The following is a 21,556-nucleotide window of genomic DNA, read 5'->3' on the forward strand; positions in this document are numbered from 1 at the left end:
CCTCTCTCACCACTCCTATTCAACATAGTGTTGGAAGTTCTGGCCAGGCAATCAGGCAGGAGAAAGAAAGAAAGGGTATTCAATTAGGAAAAGAGGTAGTCAAATTGTCCCTGCTTGCAGATGACATGATTGTATATCTAGAAAACCCCATAGTCTCAACCCAAAATCTCCTTAAGCTGATAAGCAACTTCAGCAAAGTCTCAGGATACAAAATCAACGTGCAAGAATCACAAGCATTCTTATACACCAATAACAGACAAACAGAGAGCCAAATCATGAGTGAACTCCCATTCATAATTTCTTCAAAGAGAATAAAATACCTAGGAATCCAACTTACGAGGGATGTGAAGGACCTCTTCATGGAGAACTACAAACCACTGCTCAACAAAATAAAAGAGGATATAAAGAAATGGAAGAACATTCCATGCTCATGGATAGGAGGAATCAATATCGTGAAAATGGCTGTACTGCCCAAGGTAATTTATAGATTCAATGTCACACCCATAAAGCTACCAATAACTTTCTCCACAGAACTGGAAAAAACTCCTTTAAAGTTCATATGGAACCAAAAAAGAGCCCGCATTGCCAAGACAATCCTAAGCAAAAAGAACAAAGCTTGAGGCATCACACTACCTGACTTCAAACTATACTACAAGGCTACAGTAACCAAAACAGCATGGTACTGGTAACAAAACAGAGATATAGACCAATGAAACAGAACAGAGCTCTCAGAAATAATACCACACATCTGCCACTATCTGATCTTTGACAAACCTGACAAAAACAAGAAATGGGGAAAGGATTCCCTATTTAACAAATTGTGCTGGGAAAACTGGCTAGCCCATATGTAGGAAGCTGAAACTGGTTCCCTTCCTTACATGTGATACAAAAATTAACTCAAGATGGATTAAAGACTTAAATGTTAGACCTAAAACCATAAAAAGCATAGAAGAAAACCTTGGCAATACCATTCAGGACATAGGCATGGGCAAGGACTTCATATCTAAAACACCAAAAGCAATGGCAACAAAAGCCAAAATTGCCAAATGGTATCTAATTAAACTAAAGAGCTTCTGCACAGCAAAAGAAACTACCATCAGAGTGAACAGGCAACCTACAGATTGGGAGAAAATTTTTGCAATCTACTCATCAGACAAAGGGCTAATATCCAGAATCCACAAAGAGCTCAAACAAATTTACAAGAAAAAAAACAAACAACCCCATCGACAAGTGGGTGAAGAACATGAACAGACATTTCTCAAAAGAAGACATGTATGCAGCCAACAGACATATGAAACAATGCTCATCATCACTCGCCATCAGAGAAATGCAAATCAAAACTACAATGAGATGCCATCTCACACCAGTTAGAATGGCAATCATTAAAAAGTCAGGAAACAACAGGTGTTGGAGAGGATGTGGAGAAATAGGAACTTTTACACTGTTGGTGGGACTGTAAACTAGTTCAACCATTGTGGAAGACAGTGTGGCGATTCCTAAGGTATGTAGAACTAGAAATACCATTTGACCCATCCATCCCATTACTGGGTATATACCCAAAGGATTATAAATCATGCTGCTGTGAAGATACATGCACACTTATGTTTATTGCGGCACTACTCACAATAGCAAAGACTTGGAACCCACCCAAATGTCCAACAATGATAGACTGGATTAAGAAAATCTGGCACATATACACCATGGAATACTATGCAGCCATAAAAAATGATGAGTTCATGTCCTTTGTAGGGACATGGGTGAAGCTGCAAACCATCATTCTCAGCAAACTATTACAAGGACAAAAAACCAAACACCGCATGTTCTCACTCATGAGTGGGAACTGAACAATGAGATCACTTGGACACAGTAAGGGGAACGTCACACACTGGGGCCTGTTGTGGGGTGGGGGAGGGCGGAGGGATAGCATTAGGAGATATACCTAATAAAAATAACGAGTTAATGGGTGCAGCACACCAACATGGCACATGTATACGTATGTAACAAACCTGCACATTGTGCACACATACCCTAGAACGTAAAGCATAATAAAAAAAAAATTAAAATAAAAGGTAAAATAAATTTAAAAAAGAAAAGAAAATAGATTATAGCTACCTCACGGGACTCTTGTCAATAGAAAATACAATAATGTTGTTCCTGGCACGGTTAAGTTCCAAATAAATATCAGTTCCCTTCTTCTTGCTTTTACTAGATATAACTCTCGTGTTTCTGTATTTTTCTAACTGGCATTAAATGAAGGTGTCTCTAATGATCTCGGTTTGCCAGGTTTCAGGGTAGGTGAGAGTGACACAAGAAGTAAAGCTAGGCACTGCCTTTAAAGACCCTACAGTTCAATATTCCTGGAAGGTTCTTTATTCCTACTCCAGAGGATTAGTACCTAGTTAGATAAGCATCAAGAGATTGATCAACGGGTACAAAGTTACAGTTAGATAGGAGAAATGAGTTCTGGTGTTCTATTGCACAGCAGGGAGACTATATTTAACAATATTATAGTGTATATTTCAAAATTACTAGAACAGAGGATTTTTGAATGTTCTCATCACAAAGAAATGATAAACATATGAGGTGATAAATATGCCAAATGCCTTGATTTAATCATGACACAATGTATACATCTATTGAAACATCACATTGTATTCCACAAATATATATAATTATTATGTGCCAATTTTTAAAAAAGAGGATAAATGATTAGTGTATTAAGAAATTTTAATAGAATTCTAATGACTGTTGTCCCAAACTAGTTGTTCTAGCCCTATTAGAAGAAAGGGGATGTGTTAACAACAACAACAACAAAAATAACAACACAAAAACCTAACCTTTCATTACAACTTCCCCAAATCAAAGAAATTAATACATATAGATAATCCCCACTCCAGGATATGAAGTTTAATCCCTCCTCCCCTTGAGTATAGACTTAGTGACTATACTATTCTGGAGAACAGAGTATGGAAAGAGAAAGATAGTGACTTTCCAGGGAAGAGCCCTGGCAGACACTACCTTACAAAATCAAGTGATCAAGGTTATGATAAACAGGAAAGGACTAAGAAATTGTTACAGACCATAGGAGACGAAGCAGACAATACAGTATTCTGGATTGAATCCTGGAATAGAAAAAGAACATTAATGGAAGAGTGGTGAAAGCCAAATAAAGTTTGGAGTTTAGTTAATAGAAATGACCAACGTTCATGTCTTGTTTTGACAAATGTATAACAGTTGTGTAAGATGTTAACATCAGGGAAACTGGGTGAAGGATTTATGGGAAGTCTGTACTATCTTTGGAACTCTTGTGTAAATCTAAACTTACTCAAAAATAAAAAGAAAATTAATGAAAGGAATTAAATATAACAGTTTTAATTCAGATATTTGTAGTACATGGGTCGTATTTCAGCAGTAATATAAATACTCCTTCAACATTTTCTAAGACCGTATGGTACAAGCTGCAGAATTACTGTGTAAATGTTTTTCAATTTTCTTTCAGCGAGTCTTATTTTGTTTATTCTGCTTTGCTTTAAGCAGAATAACTGCATGTTTATAGCCTGCCTGCAACATTTTAGGGTACTTTAATTGGTACTCAAGTCCCTAAATGATGTGGTAAACAGGAGTAGAGCCATTCTTCCTAAAGAAAGACTTGCTAATTTGCAAATAAGCAAGTTCACTAACATAAGCTGTAACATAGATATATTAACGAAAATGAACTTCAGATAATGCTAATAATTTTCTCATTCCTGACGTATTCAAAAATATCTAGGTCAACACTAAATCTTTTAATACCCCTCTAATAGTTATTTGAATCTCTCAGGTCTTTATTTGCATTAATGCCAGCATTTTTCATCATTTGCAATAGTACGGCAATTTCCTTAACTACCACAAAAAAAGAGTTATAAAACAGCCAGCCCTACTTGCACATTTCCTTAGTTAAGGAAAATAATATTCCAAATCTGTTACATTACACTTTTTTTTTCTTTTTTTCTTAGTGGGCAAAGCACAATGCACTTTACCAAAGTGATCAACACATATAGTTATGTGGTGCTAATAGGTATAACAGGACAATTCTAGGAACAGAGAAAAACCACACACAATAAAAACACTGTAACAAATTAATATGGGTTCTATCTGGCACTTGTTCAGTAAGCACTTGCTTGCCTATGCTTTTCTGTGTTTTCTTTTCTGTGCTCTGTCTACCAACGATATCTAATTTTCAGTCTTGATGGTCTTCTCATCATTTTCTAAAGGAACACCATGAATTTCAATCGTTAAAACGTATGCTGGATGATATAGCAGCTTAGGGGTAGGGAGTCTCAGATGAGCTGAAGCTCTTCTTGCCAGTCAACATTAGAATAACTGTTAAGCATGTCAAAGAAGGCAAAGGGATCAGTCAATAAATGCGTAACTGTTCATTCACTGTAGTTAATACATTTCTACATCAGGAACACATCTAATAGTGACCTCATTCCCTGGGTCACATTTCCTACCACCTGCCCCCTCAGCTAAGTGCGGCATTCCTAGGCATCACTAAGTTAGTGATACAATCTAACCCTGGCAGAACAAAAGTCATACAGCAACAAAACATTTTGTGATAGGACTTTACTGTACTTTTAAAGATGTCAGATGGGACAGAGATCTAATCAAATGGCTGAAATGGAAGTGCCAACACTCAGGAATAAAGACTGTTATAGGACTAGAGTACAGGATGGAGAGATAGTCTAAGACAGACCAGAAAAGAGTCTAGAAGAAGGTAGCACTTAAGTCGGACCCTGAATGATTTTGACAAGTAGCGATAGGAAGAAACGGTATTCCAAACAGAGAGAACAAAGTACATACAGGTGTAGGTGTGAAAGCAAGTGGTCAGTTTGAGAATGAGTGGATAATCATTTTCAATAATGAACAGGGAGATCAATAAAAATGAGATAGGAAAGACTTGGGACAGATCTAACATTTAGAAATCATCCTAAGGAATCCAGAATTTATTTGGAAGGCCACCAAACTTTTGAGTAGAGTAGAAAAATGATTTAGAACTGTGTTTTAGAAAGCAAACTGGCAGTAGTATGGAAGAAAGACCAGAAACAGGATAAATCAGAGGTATGCAGATTAGTTAGGAGGCAACTCCACTGGTGCATGGGAAACAGGCAAGAGGCAAGAGGCAAGCCTTTTAAGTAAGGCAGTGCCTGTGAGAATGGAGAAGAGAGAAAACCAGAGAAGGAAGTCAACAGTACTGGAGACATCAGATCTGAAAACAAGAGTAAGGAGATAATGATGTCAGTAAATGAGATGGGTAGCCTAGAGAAGAAATGGAAGACAATGAATTCTCTTCACACACTAAGCTGGAAGTAGAGATAACAGCAGGGTATTACCATTTTTCATCATAAACCTAGTTATATACCATGTGTCTTTTTAATCTATATTAAATTAAAAGTAAAAAGGAGTCAGTGTTCAGAGCAGAAGAAAAAGTAGAAAATACTATCCTAAATTGGATGTTAATAGTATGGCATCATGAGTTGAAATGAAATATTTTTATTCTTCACAAGTAGTATGGTCCCATGTTAAAAATTCAAGAAAGAGAGAAATTTCAGCATTTCTACACATCATTGAGTTGGGGATATGATGTAACTCTGGCAGAACAAAAATCATAGACCAGCAAAATATTCTGTGTTAGGGCTTTGCTGTACAGAATAGATTTTTTTTTTTTTTGAGATGGTGTCTCACTTTGCCCCCAGGCTGCAATGCAATGGTGCGATCTCGGCTCACTGCAACCTCCACCTTCTGGGTTCAAGTGATTCTCTTGCCTCAGCCTCCCGAGTAGCTGGAATTACAGGCGGACACCACCACGCCTGGCTAACTTTTTGTATTTTTAGTAGAGATGGGGTTTCACCATATTGGCCAGGCTGGTCTTGAACTTGTGACCTCAGGTGATCCGCCCTCAGCCTCCCAAAGTGCTGTGATTACAGGTGTGAGTCCAGCTCAGAATAGGTCTTTAGTGTACAATGGTGATAGGGCTTCACTGTACAAAAAAAAAGCACTTTTTTTTCGTCAGACAAAATTTTGCTGTCACCCAGGCTGGGGTGCAATAGTGTGATTGCAGCTCACTGCAACCTCAAACTCCTGAGCTTAAGTGATCCTCCCTCCTCAGCCTCCCAAGGTGTAGGACTACAGGCATGTACCATCATGCCTGGCTAATTTTTTTTATTTTTTATTTTAGAGATGGGGATCTCACTATGTTTCCGAGGCTGGTTTCTGACTCCTGGTGTCAAGCAATGCTCCTGCTTTGGCCTCCTAAAAGCAGGATTACAAGTATGAGCCACCATACCTGGCAGAGAGATGAATTATTAACAGGGGCAACAACATGGATGAATCTCAAAGTAACTATGCTGAGTAAAAGAAGGCAGACAAAAAAAGAACATTCATATTGTACAATTCCATCTTTATAAAACTTTAGAAACTACAAACTCCTATAGAGTGACAAAAAGCAGATAAATGGTTATCAGGAGAGGCATAAATGGACGTTAAGTAGGTACATGGGGAGACTCTTAGGCGAGATGGATATGTTCATTTTCTTGACAGATGTACACATGTCAAAACATCAAATTGTACATTTAAAATATGTGCAGTTTTTTTGTATATTAGTTGTCCTTCAATGACACTATTTTTAAAGTCCCAGAAAAAAATGTAAAGGACATACCTCCCTTCTCCAGTCAATCCTCGTGTTTTAGGTAGAAGTTCCTTAGCTTTAACAACTAACATCTCATTTAAAATTATTCCTGTTTCTCTCCATCAGTCAGTTTTAAAACTGACGTAACAACAACAAAAAATTCACTTTGAAAAATTAAAAATCCAAGTCATAACATTGACAAACTCTGTGTAACATGAACTAGGCATATTAGCTGGTAACTTGGCATTGTTGCAAATGAATGTGTGATTTCTGTTATCTTAATACTAAAACTAGCTAATGGCTCCCTCAACCCAACCGACCCACCAGTATTATCTCTGAAGCCTCCCAGGGTACATGCCCATGTGCCAACTTAAGACATACTGCAGCAATATAAACTCTTCTTTAACAAACCTAAAACAAACCTATTAAAATAACTCTACCAGAATTTACCGTAATGTAATTTTATCTCAAAGATGATAAACTTTTAAATTCCATATTGACAATCACAGAACATGCAGGTAACTAAAACCTCGAAAATTTAGGATACTTTATGTGAATCAATATGCAGTACGACTTCCTTAGGTAAGCTTCATGTAGTCCATGAAATGCAATAGGAAATTCATGTCTTTGCTTTAATGAGACAGACTAAGGTTGGCATTCCTGAACCTTTGATTAAAGAGTAGTTCTGTACAAGCTGGGAAGGCCACTGCTTATAATGATGACTGCAGCTTAGGGAAGTAAACATCTACGATAAGGGAAGAACAGAACATAAGCCTTTCTGGCAAGTTCAGCAAATTAACCTTCAGGTCCTACAAATCAAGAAAGGACAGACTTAAAATTTGAAACCTGGTAGGACTTGAAACACAGACCAGCAAAACATCTTATGGTAGGGATTTGCTATACTTTTATTATTAGGAGGATAAAGACACTAGAACATTTGGCGTGGTTATTGAAATGTGAAAAGCTGAATGATCATTTTTTACAAAAATGTAACACATATATATGTATTTTGAATCATGAAATACTTTTAAGTGACAAGTTCTCCTATCACAAGGTCCGCAGATTGGTCATTTCCTAGGAAACAAAGTTCACTATTTTAATCCCATCGAAGTCATGGTGGCCCATTAGGTATCAGGCATCTTGAATTCTCACACTGACAACATTCAGCTGTGCAACCATACATGAATTACAGATTCTCTCTGGGCTAAAAGTATGTGACTCTAAAATGTGAGAAACCAAGAGTTTGAGTCTTACACTGTCTATGGCTTCACATACCAAGACCAAATAAGGTTCTATGTAATTCATATTTCCTTCCAGCAGTCTTGTGTAATAATCATGAATTTTAAAATTATTTTTTTTAATGCCTACAGCATATTACAAAAAATATGATATTTAAAAATTTGTTTAAGTCTTCAAGAACGTATTAAGCAGGTTTCTTCACCATACTTTTAAAGACAATGATAAAAATCTTTTACATACTGATAGGTAAAAACAATTGCCAAATAACTGTTCCTCCTACATACACATAAATTATTTGTAACTGTTGTTCCTAAATACACATAAAATATCATCCTAAAACTGACAAGGTATGGTTGTCCATTAATGGGTTAGTTGACATTTTGGCACCAAAACTTTTTCACGATTAGTCAGTCATTCACTTCAAGCTACTGCTAACTGACTTTTCCAGAGTTCTTAATCCATTGCGGCAAGGGATAGATTTTTTAAAAAAATGAAGTAGCACTGAGTACTGTGAAACAAAATAACCTTTTCATGGCATTATTAAGAAAGTGAAAACCTTTAGGTATCTGTATTTTTAAAAATTAAATTATGACGTAAAATGGAAAACAAGAAAACCACGGAGATGCATAGGAAAATCCAGCAGAAATATCCAGAAGTGCTGAGAGGTTGTCCTTGGTGGTGAGACTATGGGTAGGCATTCCTTCTGTTATATAGCTATTCATTTCCATAACAGAAAACATCTACATAAATTTAACAACTGCCTTATAAAACGTGTAGGGTGTCTCTCTACTCCAAATACTAAAGAGATTAAGCCACAAAGACCCCACCAAAGAAGCAAGAAGACACTGCGATCGGAACGAAGAGTTTTTTGAACACTGTTACAGATATATCCTCCTATGGCCTAGACAGAGCCCATGACCAGAAAGAGGAGATTCTCCTCATCTAAGAATCATTAAAAAAAAAAAAAAAAAAAAAAAAAAACCTATAGTAGCAAAGAATGGCATCGTTATTTCTGCTCACACCACCATACAACGGAACGTTGTATGTATAAATCCCACTTATAGAACCCCAAATACTCGATTCCAACCACGCCAACACCCTTGCAGTCCCCCCAGCCCACGTGTATATTCTCTGGATTGAAGGGATGGGCTTAATTGTCCCTCTTTGAAAACCTTACTCATAATCGCTACTCGCTGAGGAATATGAACCCGAGTCGCTGACTCGATCTTCAAAATCACAGTCCTCATCTTCTTCTTGTGAAGAGGGGTCCCCAGGGAGCTCGTCTGAGCTCGGACGCGAATCGTACGAGGCCACAGAGGCCATTGTCAGGCATGCAACAGCTACAAGTCAAGTAATTCAAATCTCGCAGCTACAGCTTGCTAAGGCCGCCATGTTGCCTCTGCATGGAGGGGGCAGAGGCCATGTGACCACCAATTCTTAGCTGCAATTGGTGGCAGTTCGGGTTGCCAGGGAGACGGAGAAGCTTCCCAGAAGAAACAAGGAGGACAGAAAGCAGCAGCCAATGAGCTGAAACTTCGAGGAGGGCTTCTCAGTTGGAAGGATAGAAATAGGTGAAGTTTCACCGCTTACGCTCCCCGGAACGCTCTTCCTTAGAGCAGCATAACTTGTTAAAACAGGCGGAGATCCACTGGGTTTTTCCCCTTTTTCTTCCAGTGCTAGATATCCAGTTTGGTCTTTGTCCTGTGTTTCTAATGCCTAACAGCTGTTGGTCAGCCTTCCCCTCGAGGGAAACCGCACTTTACCGTTCCTTAGGGCCTCATCCGTGCAAGTAATGGACACTTTTTAGCAATGCGATCTAGATGTTAATATGAACACGCTCTATAGTTTTATGGGTTTCATATTGTTTCGCAATTGCAAACATTATCCCAAGTGGGTATTGTAGAGTGCCACAAATGAGTGGCAATCCTGTGGAATCAACTTCATGTTCATTTTCTAACTCAAAATTGTATAATCTAATTAAGTGTTCTCATTACTAAAGTTGGAAGTGTAAACAGGTAAAATCTACCTGTCATTTATGAATACCTACATCAAGTATTTTTTAAGTACAAAAATAACAGCTGGCACTGACTGAGAGTCAGCCTTGGCTCTGGTTACTTTTTTCATATACAATGCTGAGCATTCACATACTATGAAGTAAATGTTTTCTCTATATTAAAATAAGGAAACTAAGCTTTAGAGAAGTTACGCATCTTACTAATGGTTACATGGCTAGCAGTCAACAAAGCCAACCAAGGAATGAACCTAAGTCAATAACCATTACATGAAATTTCCTCCCTCAGAATCCAGTAATTCAACTATTAGAGATCTACTCTGAGAAAGAATGCAAATTTATAAAATTTGCAAAAGTGAAAAGCTGAAAGCAATCTTAAAATGTCAAATAATGGGGAAAAAGTTAAATATATATAAATATCATTATGATTTTAACTAGAATGTGTTCAAAGAGTAAAGCATGAAGGAAATGTTCATGTTGCAGCATGTAGAAAAAGGATATAATGTTAGTTTATGATCTCAAAGGCTGGGTGCTGGGGATTCTCTAATGGGCAATTATAACACGGTGATAAGTATTACAATAAATACAAGGTTCTAATGGAATACCCAGTAAAAACCAAAATAGTATATGTGGGGCTACGACAGATTTCTTAGAGGAAGTATTAATTTATATTGTTATCATGGCATGGTTCCAACAGAGAAAGAATAATGGGAGATGAGTCATCACATGGCTGGTAGGGGTATATGCATGGAGAACTCAAAGGAACCTGGATTGTAGCTGTTGCACGGGCAGAAAAACTCTACCTCCATCTTAGGGTCCCAGCTGGGCCTGAGAATTAAACTTACGTAAAATAGATTAACAAAAGAAAAGCAATTGGAACTTGTTATACAGATTTCGAGGCCCTGCTCCACATCAACAGGATCAGAATCTCCAAGGGAGGGGCCTGGAAATCTCTATTTTAAACAAGTGCCCCCAGTGATTCAGCAAACTTGGGGAACTGCCCTAAATTTCCCCTCAGTTCTGTGCTTCATACACACAGGCCAACTGGCCATTCCCTGAATAGGCCGGAACCCACTCCCACCTTGCAAATTTGAGCCTGGCAGAGAGACCTCTCTCCCTGCTCTAGAATCCAAGTTTTACATGGCAGGGGAGCCCTCATAAAGAAACAAAGACCCAAAGAAGCAGTTAGAGTCAGTTAACTTATATACTGGATCGGACAAAGAACAGGTAGCTGTGCAGAAGCAACTAAATTAAATTGGGAAGTTTAAAAGATAAGTTATTTTAACAAGGTCTGTACAGAATTCTCTTGGTTTCACTTCTATGCCCTTGAGAATAAGAATGTTACATTTTTCTAGTATAGGGAGGGTGTCTTTCACATGGGAGCTTTATCTGCTGCTTTCAAGAAACAGCGCAAAGGCACTTGCTGTTTTTCAAGTGCACTAAACTTAAATGTATAGTTTACCTCCCTCATAGCCAAATAAGCTGCAGTATGCAGCTTATACTTTTAAGCTGAAATTTAGTTGTATTTACATTAACTATGTACATTACATGTAAAAATATACATTAAACTATGTACATTTGAATTTGTACATCTACAAATGTACATTAAACTATGTACATTTGAATTTCCTAGGTTTTATGGTTTTATTTAATTTCTAAATGTGCTTTTTATAGTGTTATAACAGCTATTAAATTTTGTAATTTATTTGTATTAATTCATAAAATGGTTTTCATCTTATATAGGAGCTATAAAGCAGTTTATACCTCATTTATTTAAAATTATAATTAAAAAACTTAAGTCATCCCTGGAAATCCACAAGAGTCTTTTCCTTAAAAGTGGTCTGTATGTTACTAAAGTTGAAGAACAGGAGGAGGAATTTGGAAAGGGGTAATGGGCAAAAGGAGTGTCAGAGGCATTTGAACCACAGCGACTCCATCTTGAATAGGGGCTGGACAAAATAAGGCTGAGACCTATTGGGCTGCATACCCAGGAGGTTAGGCATTCTTAGTCACAGGATAAGATAGGAGGTCGGCACAAGATACAGGTCACAAAGACCTTGCTGATAAAACAGGATGCGGTAAAGAAGCCAGCCAAAACTTACCAAAACCAAGATGGCTACGAAAGTGACCTCTGGTCATCCTCACTGCTCACTATATGCCAATCATAATTAGCATACAGTGAACGGTGAGTATAATGAGCATTAGTTGCTAAAAGACACTCCCATCAGCACCATGACAGTTTACAAATGCCATGGCAATGTCAGGAAGTTACCTCATATATTCTAAAAAAGGGAAGAACACTCAGTTCTGGGTATTGCCCACCCCTTTCCCAGAAAACTCATGAATAATCCACCCCTTGTTTAGCATATAATCAAGAAATAACATATAAGTATACTCAGTCAAGCAGCCCATGCCCCTGCTCTGCCTACGGAGTTGCCCTTTTTTTTCCTTTACTTTCTTAATAAACTTGCGTTCAATTTATTCTGTGAACTTGCCCTGAATTCTTTCTTGGGTAAGGTCCAAGAATTCGCTCTCTCTTGGGGTCTGGACTGGGACCCCTTTCTGGTAACAAGAGGTCCTTGAGGTGGTAGGAGGCGATAGCATACAAGACACAGAAGGAGAGATATAACCTCCCTGGACACCTCTTCCCTAAAACTAGAGGGAAGAGCCAAAGAAGGGTGCTGGTGTGGATGGTGACTTGCCAGTTTCAGGCAGGAAGCTGAGGCAGTCTCCATGTGACAGTGTTTATTGTCTGGTAAGTAGGCTGCAACCTTGCCAGCTGAAAGTGATGGAGGAAGTTAATGGGGTCAGAAGTTTGAAGAAAGTGGAGACAGGAAGGAAGGGAAACAAATATTTCCATTAGCATTGAGATCCAACAAAAAATGTATTACTTTTAAAATCAGAGAACAATATTATTTTAAAAAGCTGGAGTCACTATACTCATTATTTTGAGTTTCATGGTAAAATATACATGCTTACTTTCACCATAATCTTAAACATTAGGTATGATTTAAGATTCCATTTCAAAATAAAAAGTGCTTTAGGTACCTCTTTAATAAGTTAACCTTTCTTGTTTTAAAAGCAATTTATTGGAAGTAAAAAATAAAATAAGAAATTAAAAAAGGACATTTACAAATTTTAGCAAAATATCACATTTTCTTCCTACAAATTTTTCATCCATTTTTTTTGTAAGCATCTAATAGTTTCATACCCTGCCTCATAAACCTTGCATGGTACCTCCTTAAATAGAGAACAAAGTTCAAACTGTGTAGCTTCTTTTAAAATTTTTTCTCTAATTCTACACACAATTGAACACCAATTCAGAATTAAATGCTTTATTACATGTTACATCTTAAGTTAATCAAGCTCATCAACTTGCCTATTCAAAAGAATCAACTGGAGCTTGTTACACAGATTTTGAGGCCCTGCTACACATCGACAGGATCAGAATCTCCAGGGGAGGGGCCTGGAAATCTCTATTTTAAACAAGTGCCCCCAGTGATTCAGCAAACTTGGGAAACTGCCCTAAACTTTCCCTCAGTTCTGTGTTTCATGCATATGAGCCCATTGGTCATTCCCTGAATAGGCCGGAACCCACTTCCACCTCCTGAATTTGAGCCTGGCCAACAGACCTCTCTCCCTGTTGTAGAATCCATCAACCACATAACCTTGAGCAAATGATCTCCACAAGCTTCACTTTCCTTATCTGTAAGTTCAGATAATGGTACTTACTTCACAGGACTGTTTGGAATCTAATGAGTTAATGCATGTAAAATACCTAGCACATAAAGCGTCAATAAAACAGCTATTTTATCTCATTTACTCACACAGTTTTCTTACTGTGGAATGATACTTACCCAAAATTCATTTGTTGAAATACTACATCTTTCTTCAAGATCCAATTCAAATAGCACCTTTTCCCAAAAGCCCTCCCAGACACATCTCCTACCTCAGCAAGAATTCCTTTTTCTACTCTTTCCTCATAATCTATCCCATAAAATTAGGTTATAACTAATATCAGTCTGTCTTATATCTAAATTAAATAGGAATACCTCTATCATTGCCACCAAATGACAATCTCCTGGAGAACCTGACTGGGTCTTTTTTTTTTTTTTTCTCTCTTCAGTCTTTCACCTGTCACAAGGTTGAACTGGAGCAAAAAACGCCACATGAAAGTATACCTGCTAGGACATTAGCTATATCCCTGAGTTATGTTAACTCCCTTGTCTAATTTACTTACATGTGTTAGTTCAGTGGATAAAAGTGAGCAACAACAAAATTTACCACCTTGCTTGATCTTTCATCAAAGAAGAAATAATATCAATCATTTTTATCCTTATTTTAATTTTCAGGTTGTAGTATCAATTAGACATATTTCTAAATTTACATATCATATTTCTACTAACTTACTAATATTTAATAAGCTTAGATATTTTCAAAAGGATGAAGAAAGGAATAGGATGTCATTTTCAGGGCTTTTATAAGAATATTCTGTCTGTTTCATAATTAGCAATTGCAAGAAGATTTAAGAGATTTAGACTGGGGTATATTTTCATTTTCCCTTTTCCACTACAAAATGACCAGCCATCTTCTGAAGCCCAAATATGTTTAATTTAATGCATATGAGACATGACATCCTTATTTCCATAGATTACCATCTTGATTAGGCAAACAATACAATTCTAACATAAAATACACCAGATAAGGACATAATTAAATATTTAGTATCATTAGCAGGTTCAGGAGCTCTTTCTCTAGTAGTAATAGAAGCTAGCAATGAGAAGTAAATGAAAATAGGGCCACATGAGGTCATATTCATTAAAAAAACTTAAACTACAAGGTAAAAATTATGTAAGAGTTTGTTAGAAACTAATATTGCCTTAATTGTGAACACAGAAATAATTATACTTTATGAACTATGTGGTAATAATGACAGCCATAATTGTTTTAAAAATATGAATAAATAACTTGGTAGACCAATAAAATAGCATTTTAGAAAGTGAGACTTTATTATGTAGAAGATTTCAAATTTCAGAGTTTATATATCAAAATAACATTTCAGCAATCCTAAATGTACAGAACTGCATTGTGATCTAAAATTCTCATTTCCCTCTATAAAAGTTGAATTACTTGTTAAAATGCATGGAACTTACCTGCAATAAGATCATATATTCCACATTTCGATAGTAATGGAATACAGATGAGAATCCAGAAGCACAAGTGAGACTAAAATAGATGGCACAAAGGTCAAGCCCAAAACCCAATTCATTTACTCCTGTTTCTTTTCATTTTATATCTTCATTTACAAATTATAACAAATTTGGCAAGTTGTTCTACCACTATAGATAAACAGCTGCCTATCAGAAAGAAAGGCGGCTCCCTTAAAATAGGAATGCAACAACCCTGGAAATTGTTGATGGCTGACAATCTGCTGATGAAGAGGAAAGTAAAAAACAAAAGGCAGACATGAGAATTACCAAAAAATCATAGTTTATAAATGACTGCCAAATGCCCTAAGTAGCACCTAAAAAAAAAAAAAAATTAACAGCACTGTTGAATCCTACAATAATTTGACATCAACTGGAAAAAATACTTGATAATCTGTAAGTGCCATGCATTCTCCAGTCAGGGGATCCAAGTTCTCATCCTGATTTTGGCACCAGTAACCAAGTGGAAGTGGACAAAGTCAGTTTCCTCATCTGAAGGCAGCAATAATAATCTCTGCCTACTATATAGGGTTGCTGAAAATCAAATGAGATAACCCTTGAAATCTAACACCTTATACCTTAAGAAACAGAGCAGTGTGTACTTTATATTATATTTTCAAAAGCTTTTGGTTTTTTAATTATTCATTTTAGTTTTTATTTTTAGAACTTAAAAAGATATTACATACTCTTTTACTAACAGGAATATTACTTAATTGGGCATACCCCCTGAGAATTCTGGATAGTTGCAGTATTTTGAATTTGCATATTTTCGCCTTTGGTAAGAGTATGAAATTTGGGTCGTCGAAAATTTTGAGAATCACCTCTAGTTCACTTTTTCCACTGGCTTAGGGGTCAAAAAGCCAGCACGCTAGCCTGGACCAGCACCATTCATTAGCTATTAGGCCTTGGGCAAAGTCACTTGGCTGAATCTTCTCAGAATCTTTAAGAATAGCTATCCTTTTGTGTTTTGTTTTAGTTTTTTATTATAGAACAGTTGTTAACATAATCCCCTATATTTGACAGAACTTTAGTTTTATAAAGCACTTCCATATCATCAGAAATTCACATCAACACCTTGTGAGGTGGGTATTATCCCTTAATATTAAAGAAAGAACAGGGGAAAATACAAATAAGTGAAAAATCTTGCCAAGTCACACAACTACTGTGCAACAGAAGAATGAGGACTCCAAGGAAATGATTAATTTGCAATAGTATTGTGCATGTGTGTTTTTAAAAAAAAAATTTGCAAAATACTATTAAGAGGATTGTTTGGTTATTTCTTCTAATCAAGATGACACAAAAATAACGTAAGTAAAAGTAACTGAGAAATGCAATACTGATGCTTTTCCTTGACTCAGACAACTTATGTGTAACTTTTTTCAAAAAGCAGAATAGCTAAATTTATTTTGCTGAGCTATTTTTATTTTAGTATTGACATTTTGATGTTAGCACCTCATGCAGAGAAAAGTTTGCAACTTCGCTTTAATTTTGGGTTGGCTGAAGTATCTTTTTCAAAAGCACAGCAATTTAATGCTCTACATTTTAAAAACCATATTTGCAATGGAAAATATACAAGTAATTTAAAAAAGTACACACTCACAAGACTTACCTTTTAAAGTAAGACGTTAAAATAAAATAGAATAGTATGTTATTTTCTCTTAATAACACGGCTACTAGTCACTTTAATGCAATTGCCAAAATTTTGTATATAATTTACAATGGATGTTTTAAAGGAAAAAATAAAAGTTTTGTAATATTAATACTTTTAAAAAAGGCCATGCATTGATATGGTTCATGAGAACTATGAATGATAAGTACGAGTATGATTTAAGGGTTGTCAGATCTCGCTAATTTCTATAATATTGTGCCTAAACAAATCTATATATACAAGCAAAAGACATTTGATTAGATGTGAACTTGTGTGAAATACAGCTTCATTAAATGAAAGAGAAACCTCTACAGATGTCAAAGTTTTTTTTAATGTATGTTTGAAAACATTAATATATAACCACTAATAAGAGTAATTTATTGCAGTAGCAAAAAGATTTTTGTATAATGTTGAAAAGAAAGCACTGTTAGCCATGATACTGACAAACACATTTATAGTTCCAGATTCCATTGGTTCCTCTAGCATTTGGGAGCAGTTATTTGTAATTCAGATAAAGTAGCTTTTCATTCTAATACTGAGCAGGTTATTCTAGAAATATTCCACTACTTCCGAAATAATCATCTCAGTCTTCATGACTATAGCTTAAACATATTCTTTTGCCTGGTTTATTCGGACGGGTTTGTGCTTTGGATCTGAACTCCTAAAGTGTTAATCAGTTTGAAATTTTTTGGCACTCGACATTTAAAACATGAGAAATATGAAGAAATTCTGTTGCAGCAAGGTCTTAAGCTTTTAAAATCAGCACCTCTCCCAGCTTTACAACAAAGTCATGCTGTGAATGAGTTTTTAGTTAATGCTTCTTGGGATTTATTCCTGGACTATAATTTTATCAAATGCAGGGGGAATTGTTTTTGGGAATTTAACAGAATATCCTTTTCACTGCTCGTTTAATAATATTTTATTTTGTATGGCAGGGGCTCTTTGGGGGTTGGGGGAAACCAGCTGCAGAAAATTGCAGGTTTCAGAAGAGAGCTCTGAAATCGCAGACACCCGATTTCTCCCTTGCACACTGTCTTTCTTTTTTACTCACACTTCCAATAGAACAGGATTTCTACAGCTCATATGGTTTTGTACAAAGACTTAAAAGGGCCACTTGAAACGTTTACAGATGAGAGGGCTCACATAAACCTCCCTCTGACAGATATTTACTAAGCGCCACTTACTCTTTCTCGCCACAAATGTATTCAAGAGATACTTTAGATATATTTATAAGAGTTTTTTTTTTTTTTTCCCCCCTACAACGTCTTATGAAGGCCAGGCCTTCCTAGAACTAAAGCAGCATTAACTGCCTGGTATTTCATCCATCCTTTCTTAAAATGAAAGACAATTTGCTCTTCATGTGGACTATTTCTTTCTCTTCTATACACCCATCACTGTAACCATGGGATTTAATATTTGTTAGTCTATTTTGCATAAAGGATAAGGTTGGACGAAAGTACCAGCGGTTAAAATTAATGCCCTAGCAGCTTACGGAAAGTTGGGGTTCTCATTCTTCCGAGAGAAACTCTTAAATTTCTTTTGTGTAGTTGTTGGTGTGTGGGCGCGAGCGCATGCGCGCGCGTGTGTGGGAGGGGGGTGGGGTAGAATTAGATTTGTTAAAAAAGCAGCTCTTTTCCATTCCAGTCACAACTAAAGTTCAAACAAAACTCTTAGCTTCCTGGAAGAAGCCTGGAGGTGTTAAGGGACAGCTTCGCTTAATCTTTCTCTTCTTCCTAAGGTAGCGTTTTCCGGAGGAGATGGGTGACCGGGACCCGCGCGGGGCCAGTCTCGGTAGCGGGACAGGGTGGATCGCTGGCACCCGACTCTGGAAAGGGTGGGGTGAAGGTCCCAACGGCCCTTCGCGGCCAGCGCCGCACTAAGGCGAATCCCAAGTCAGATGCTTCCAGAAAGACCCCAGAAAGAAAAGCGGCCCCTCCCTCGCCCACATCCCCGGGGCAAGAGGGCGGTCTCGCCCCGCGCCCCGGGGCCCTGCACTGACCTGTGTAACAGGACACGCTGCACTGAGTCCAGGTCCTCTAGGCTGCGGGGGGCAGGTTTGGGGATGCTGGACCTGCCCACCTGAAACATGCCCACTGGAGACTCGCTGCAGGGGCGGACGACAGGTCACCTAGGTGCCAGCCCCGGCGCCCGCCGAGCCGCCTAGCCCCCGCACGGCTCCGGCCGCCGCGGGGAACGTGGAATTGCCAGCCTCCGACGCGCGGAAGCCAAGGGCTGAAGGCGGCGGTGTTAGCGACGGCGGCCCCTCCTTCGCCCGCGCGCTCCCCCGCCGGTCTCGGAGCCCGGCTCACTGGCGGGCGGCGCGGCCACTCTTAGCTGCGGGGGCCCGGGGCAGGTGGGCGCTCTGTGGGCCGCCACCCCCACCAGGGCTCGCGAAGTCCAGACTACCCCCTCTTCCACGTCTGGGTTTCCCGGTCTCTTCCTCTGGCCCAACTACACAGCCCGTCTCCCGCGCTGGGGGCGAGCCGTCGAGCGCCTCCGGACCCCGCCGCCTGGCGCTGCGCTCTTTCGCCGCCTAGTGCGGGATGCAGCTCTTCACCCTCCCTTCCAGGACAGCGAGGCCGCCTCGGCCGGGGACACCGGCGTCCAGGCGCCGCCCCCAGCGAAGGAAACTACCACCTGCAGCTTCCAGGGCCACAAACGAGGGAGGAGTGGAGGAAACTCTCAAGGGTCTCTGAGGCTCTGGCTGCTATGTGGAAGACCCGAAAATGAGTGGGGAAGAGAGGCAAGGTAGTTGTCCGTTCTTGGTGGGAGTTTAAATTCAGCCTAAAGAAGCCATATACATTCATCCGTCCATGCAAATGTGTATTATCACTTGCTATGTGCCAGGCCAAGTTCTAGTCCTTGGAGGTACAAGAGTGAATAAAAGGTGGACTCTGACTTGTCTAGTGTGGCTCTGTTCTCTTTTTTGGGGATTTATTTGCTTTAAAATATACTTGACCCCAGGAGACAGTCTCTACTCTAGGGCATTAGGTATTTCAGTGAACTATTCTGTGGCCTGTGGCCAAGAGAAGACAAAATTAGCTTGGTGGTTTTTCCCTCGTGGGAAAAGTGACGCGTGTGTGACTTCTTACTCTAGACTGTCCCTAAGTCAGAACCGGCCAGAATGGTAAGGGGAACCACTGAAGGAGAATAAATGGAGAAACTGGAGCATAGTCGTTTAAAATGTGAGCAACCATAGGTTATAGATTAATGATAAATGGTAATAGATTAATTTTAAACTTTAGAGTAATTAGCTGGGACTTGGCTACTCACTGTAGGACCTCTAAATGTCATTATCTGCAGATCTTTTCTCTTGGGTCCATTTCTCCAATCAGGGATGTCTTTCTGGCTGCCAAGTGGGTTAAGAGGGTGAATGATGGAGGCCCCATCTCTTAGCATATAGACTTTTACTTAATTCCTCTCTTTTCAATAAGTTGCCTTACCCCTGGTCTATACTGTACCTGTGTTCTTGAGTCCACTGCCTCAAAAATCTGAAAATGTTCATGTCTTTTGATTCAGAAATTAATCCTAAGAAAATGATAAAAAGTGAGGGTCATGATGTTCGTTGCAGTACATTAGTATAGCAAAAATATGAAAGGTAGAAATGTCCAAAATTAATATAACTACCTACATAGATTAAAGTTCATTCATACAATGATCTAATATATATTTATTAAAAGGAAGTTTAAATAAAATGCTTAATGGCATAAGAAAATATTTATGATTTAAACTTTAGTAAATATTCAGGAGACAAAATTGTACATTCAGTTTTTTGTTGCTATGTAAAAATTGGGAAATTGATTGGATGGACATGCACCAAATCTTAAAAGTGATTATATCTGGAAGTAAAATTATGAATTATTTTTTCTTGTACTTTTCCATGTTACATTTTTTATGATAAATATATATTATTTTTATAATCAGAATGTATTCAATCCATTGTGGGAATGTAAATGTGTGAAAAGAATGATTTATAGTCCCACTAGGGAGGCTGAAGTGGGAGGATACCTTGAGCCCAGAAATTCAAGGCCACCCTAGGCAACACAGCAAGATCCCCCTCTCTTAGAAACAAAAAAACAAAACAAAAACCAGATTGATTTGAAGAATAGTTGGTGGCAACTGAATTTGTGGATAAAAATTTCCAGTTATTATCTATTTCACATTACCATTCTCAGATATACATCAGTGGTTTTGCTAAATATTTTATCATTTAAGGGTACAAGGGTAGCCTACATTTTAAAAAAGGACCATTACGAATCTTTTATATAGAGAATAGTTATTAAGTAAATCAGATATTTGTTACTTTTTTTAAGCCATAATAATTTATCTTTTGTTTGAAACTACTAGGTAAGTTTTCCTTCTGACTTTAGATTTTGTGAAAAGTCCGTGTTCTCACTTACAAGTGGGAGCTAAACATGCTGTACTCATGGACATAAAGATGGCAACAATAGACACTGGGGACTACTAGAGGGGGAAAGGAGGGAGGGGAGCAAGGGTTGAAAAACTGTTGGGTACTATGCTCAGTACCTGAGTGGTGGGATCATTCATGTCCCAACCCTCAGCATCAGGTAATTTACCCAGGTAACAAACCTGCACATGTACCCACTGAATGTAAAGTGAAAGTTGAAAAAGAAGTCAGTAGTAAACATTAAAAATGTTTTGTGTGAAAAGTTTATGATGTTATAAATTGCTATTCAATTACATGTTCAAAATAAATCTTCATTTACATATGTTTTCTTAAAGTAGGATTTATCTACAGCTACTTCTGGGCAAGAAAATATTCT

At 38.0% G+C, this 21,556-nt stretch overlaps 1 protein-coding gene across 7 annotated transcripts in view; it reads right to left on the bottom strand.

Moving 5' to 3' along the window:
- INTU (inturned planar cell polarity protein) overlaps positions 1–19,300 on the bottom strand; it is a 108,910-nt gene extending 89,610 nt beyond the window's left edge. For 2 of the 7 annotated variants that reach the window (XM_017959033.3, XM_017959032.3), the window contains exon 1: positions 9,084–10,225. In XM_017959033.3, the coding sequence (XP_017814522.2) occupies positions 9,084–9,229 (146 nt within the window). In that variant the 5' untranslated portion in view covers positions 9,230–10,225. Of the gene's footprint in view, positions 1–9,083; positions 10,227–18,771 lie in introns of those variants that run through there. The other 5 variants (XM_017959034.3, XM_003899169.5, XM_017959035.3 and 2 more) reach the window with 4 other exon arrangements.
- Between the last annotated feature and the right edge of the window lie 2,256 nt (positions 19,301–21,556).

This window comes from Papio anubis, chromosome 3 (genome assembly GCF_008728515.1).
Source record: "Papio anubis isolate 15944 chromosome 3, Panubis1.0, whole genome shotgun sequence".
In the NCBI taxonomy this organism is placed as follows: domain Eukaryota; kingdom Metazoa; phylum Chordata; class Mammalia; order Primates; family Cercopithecidae; genus Papio; species Papio anubis.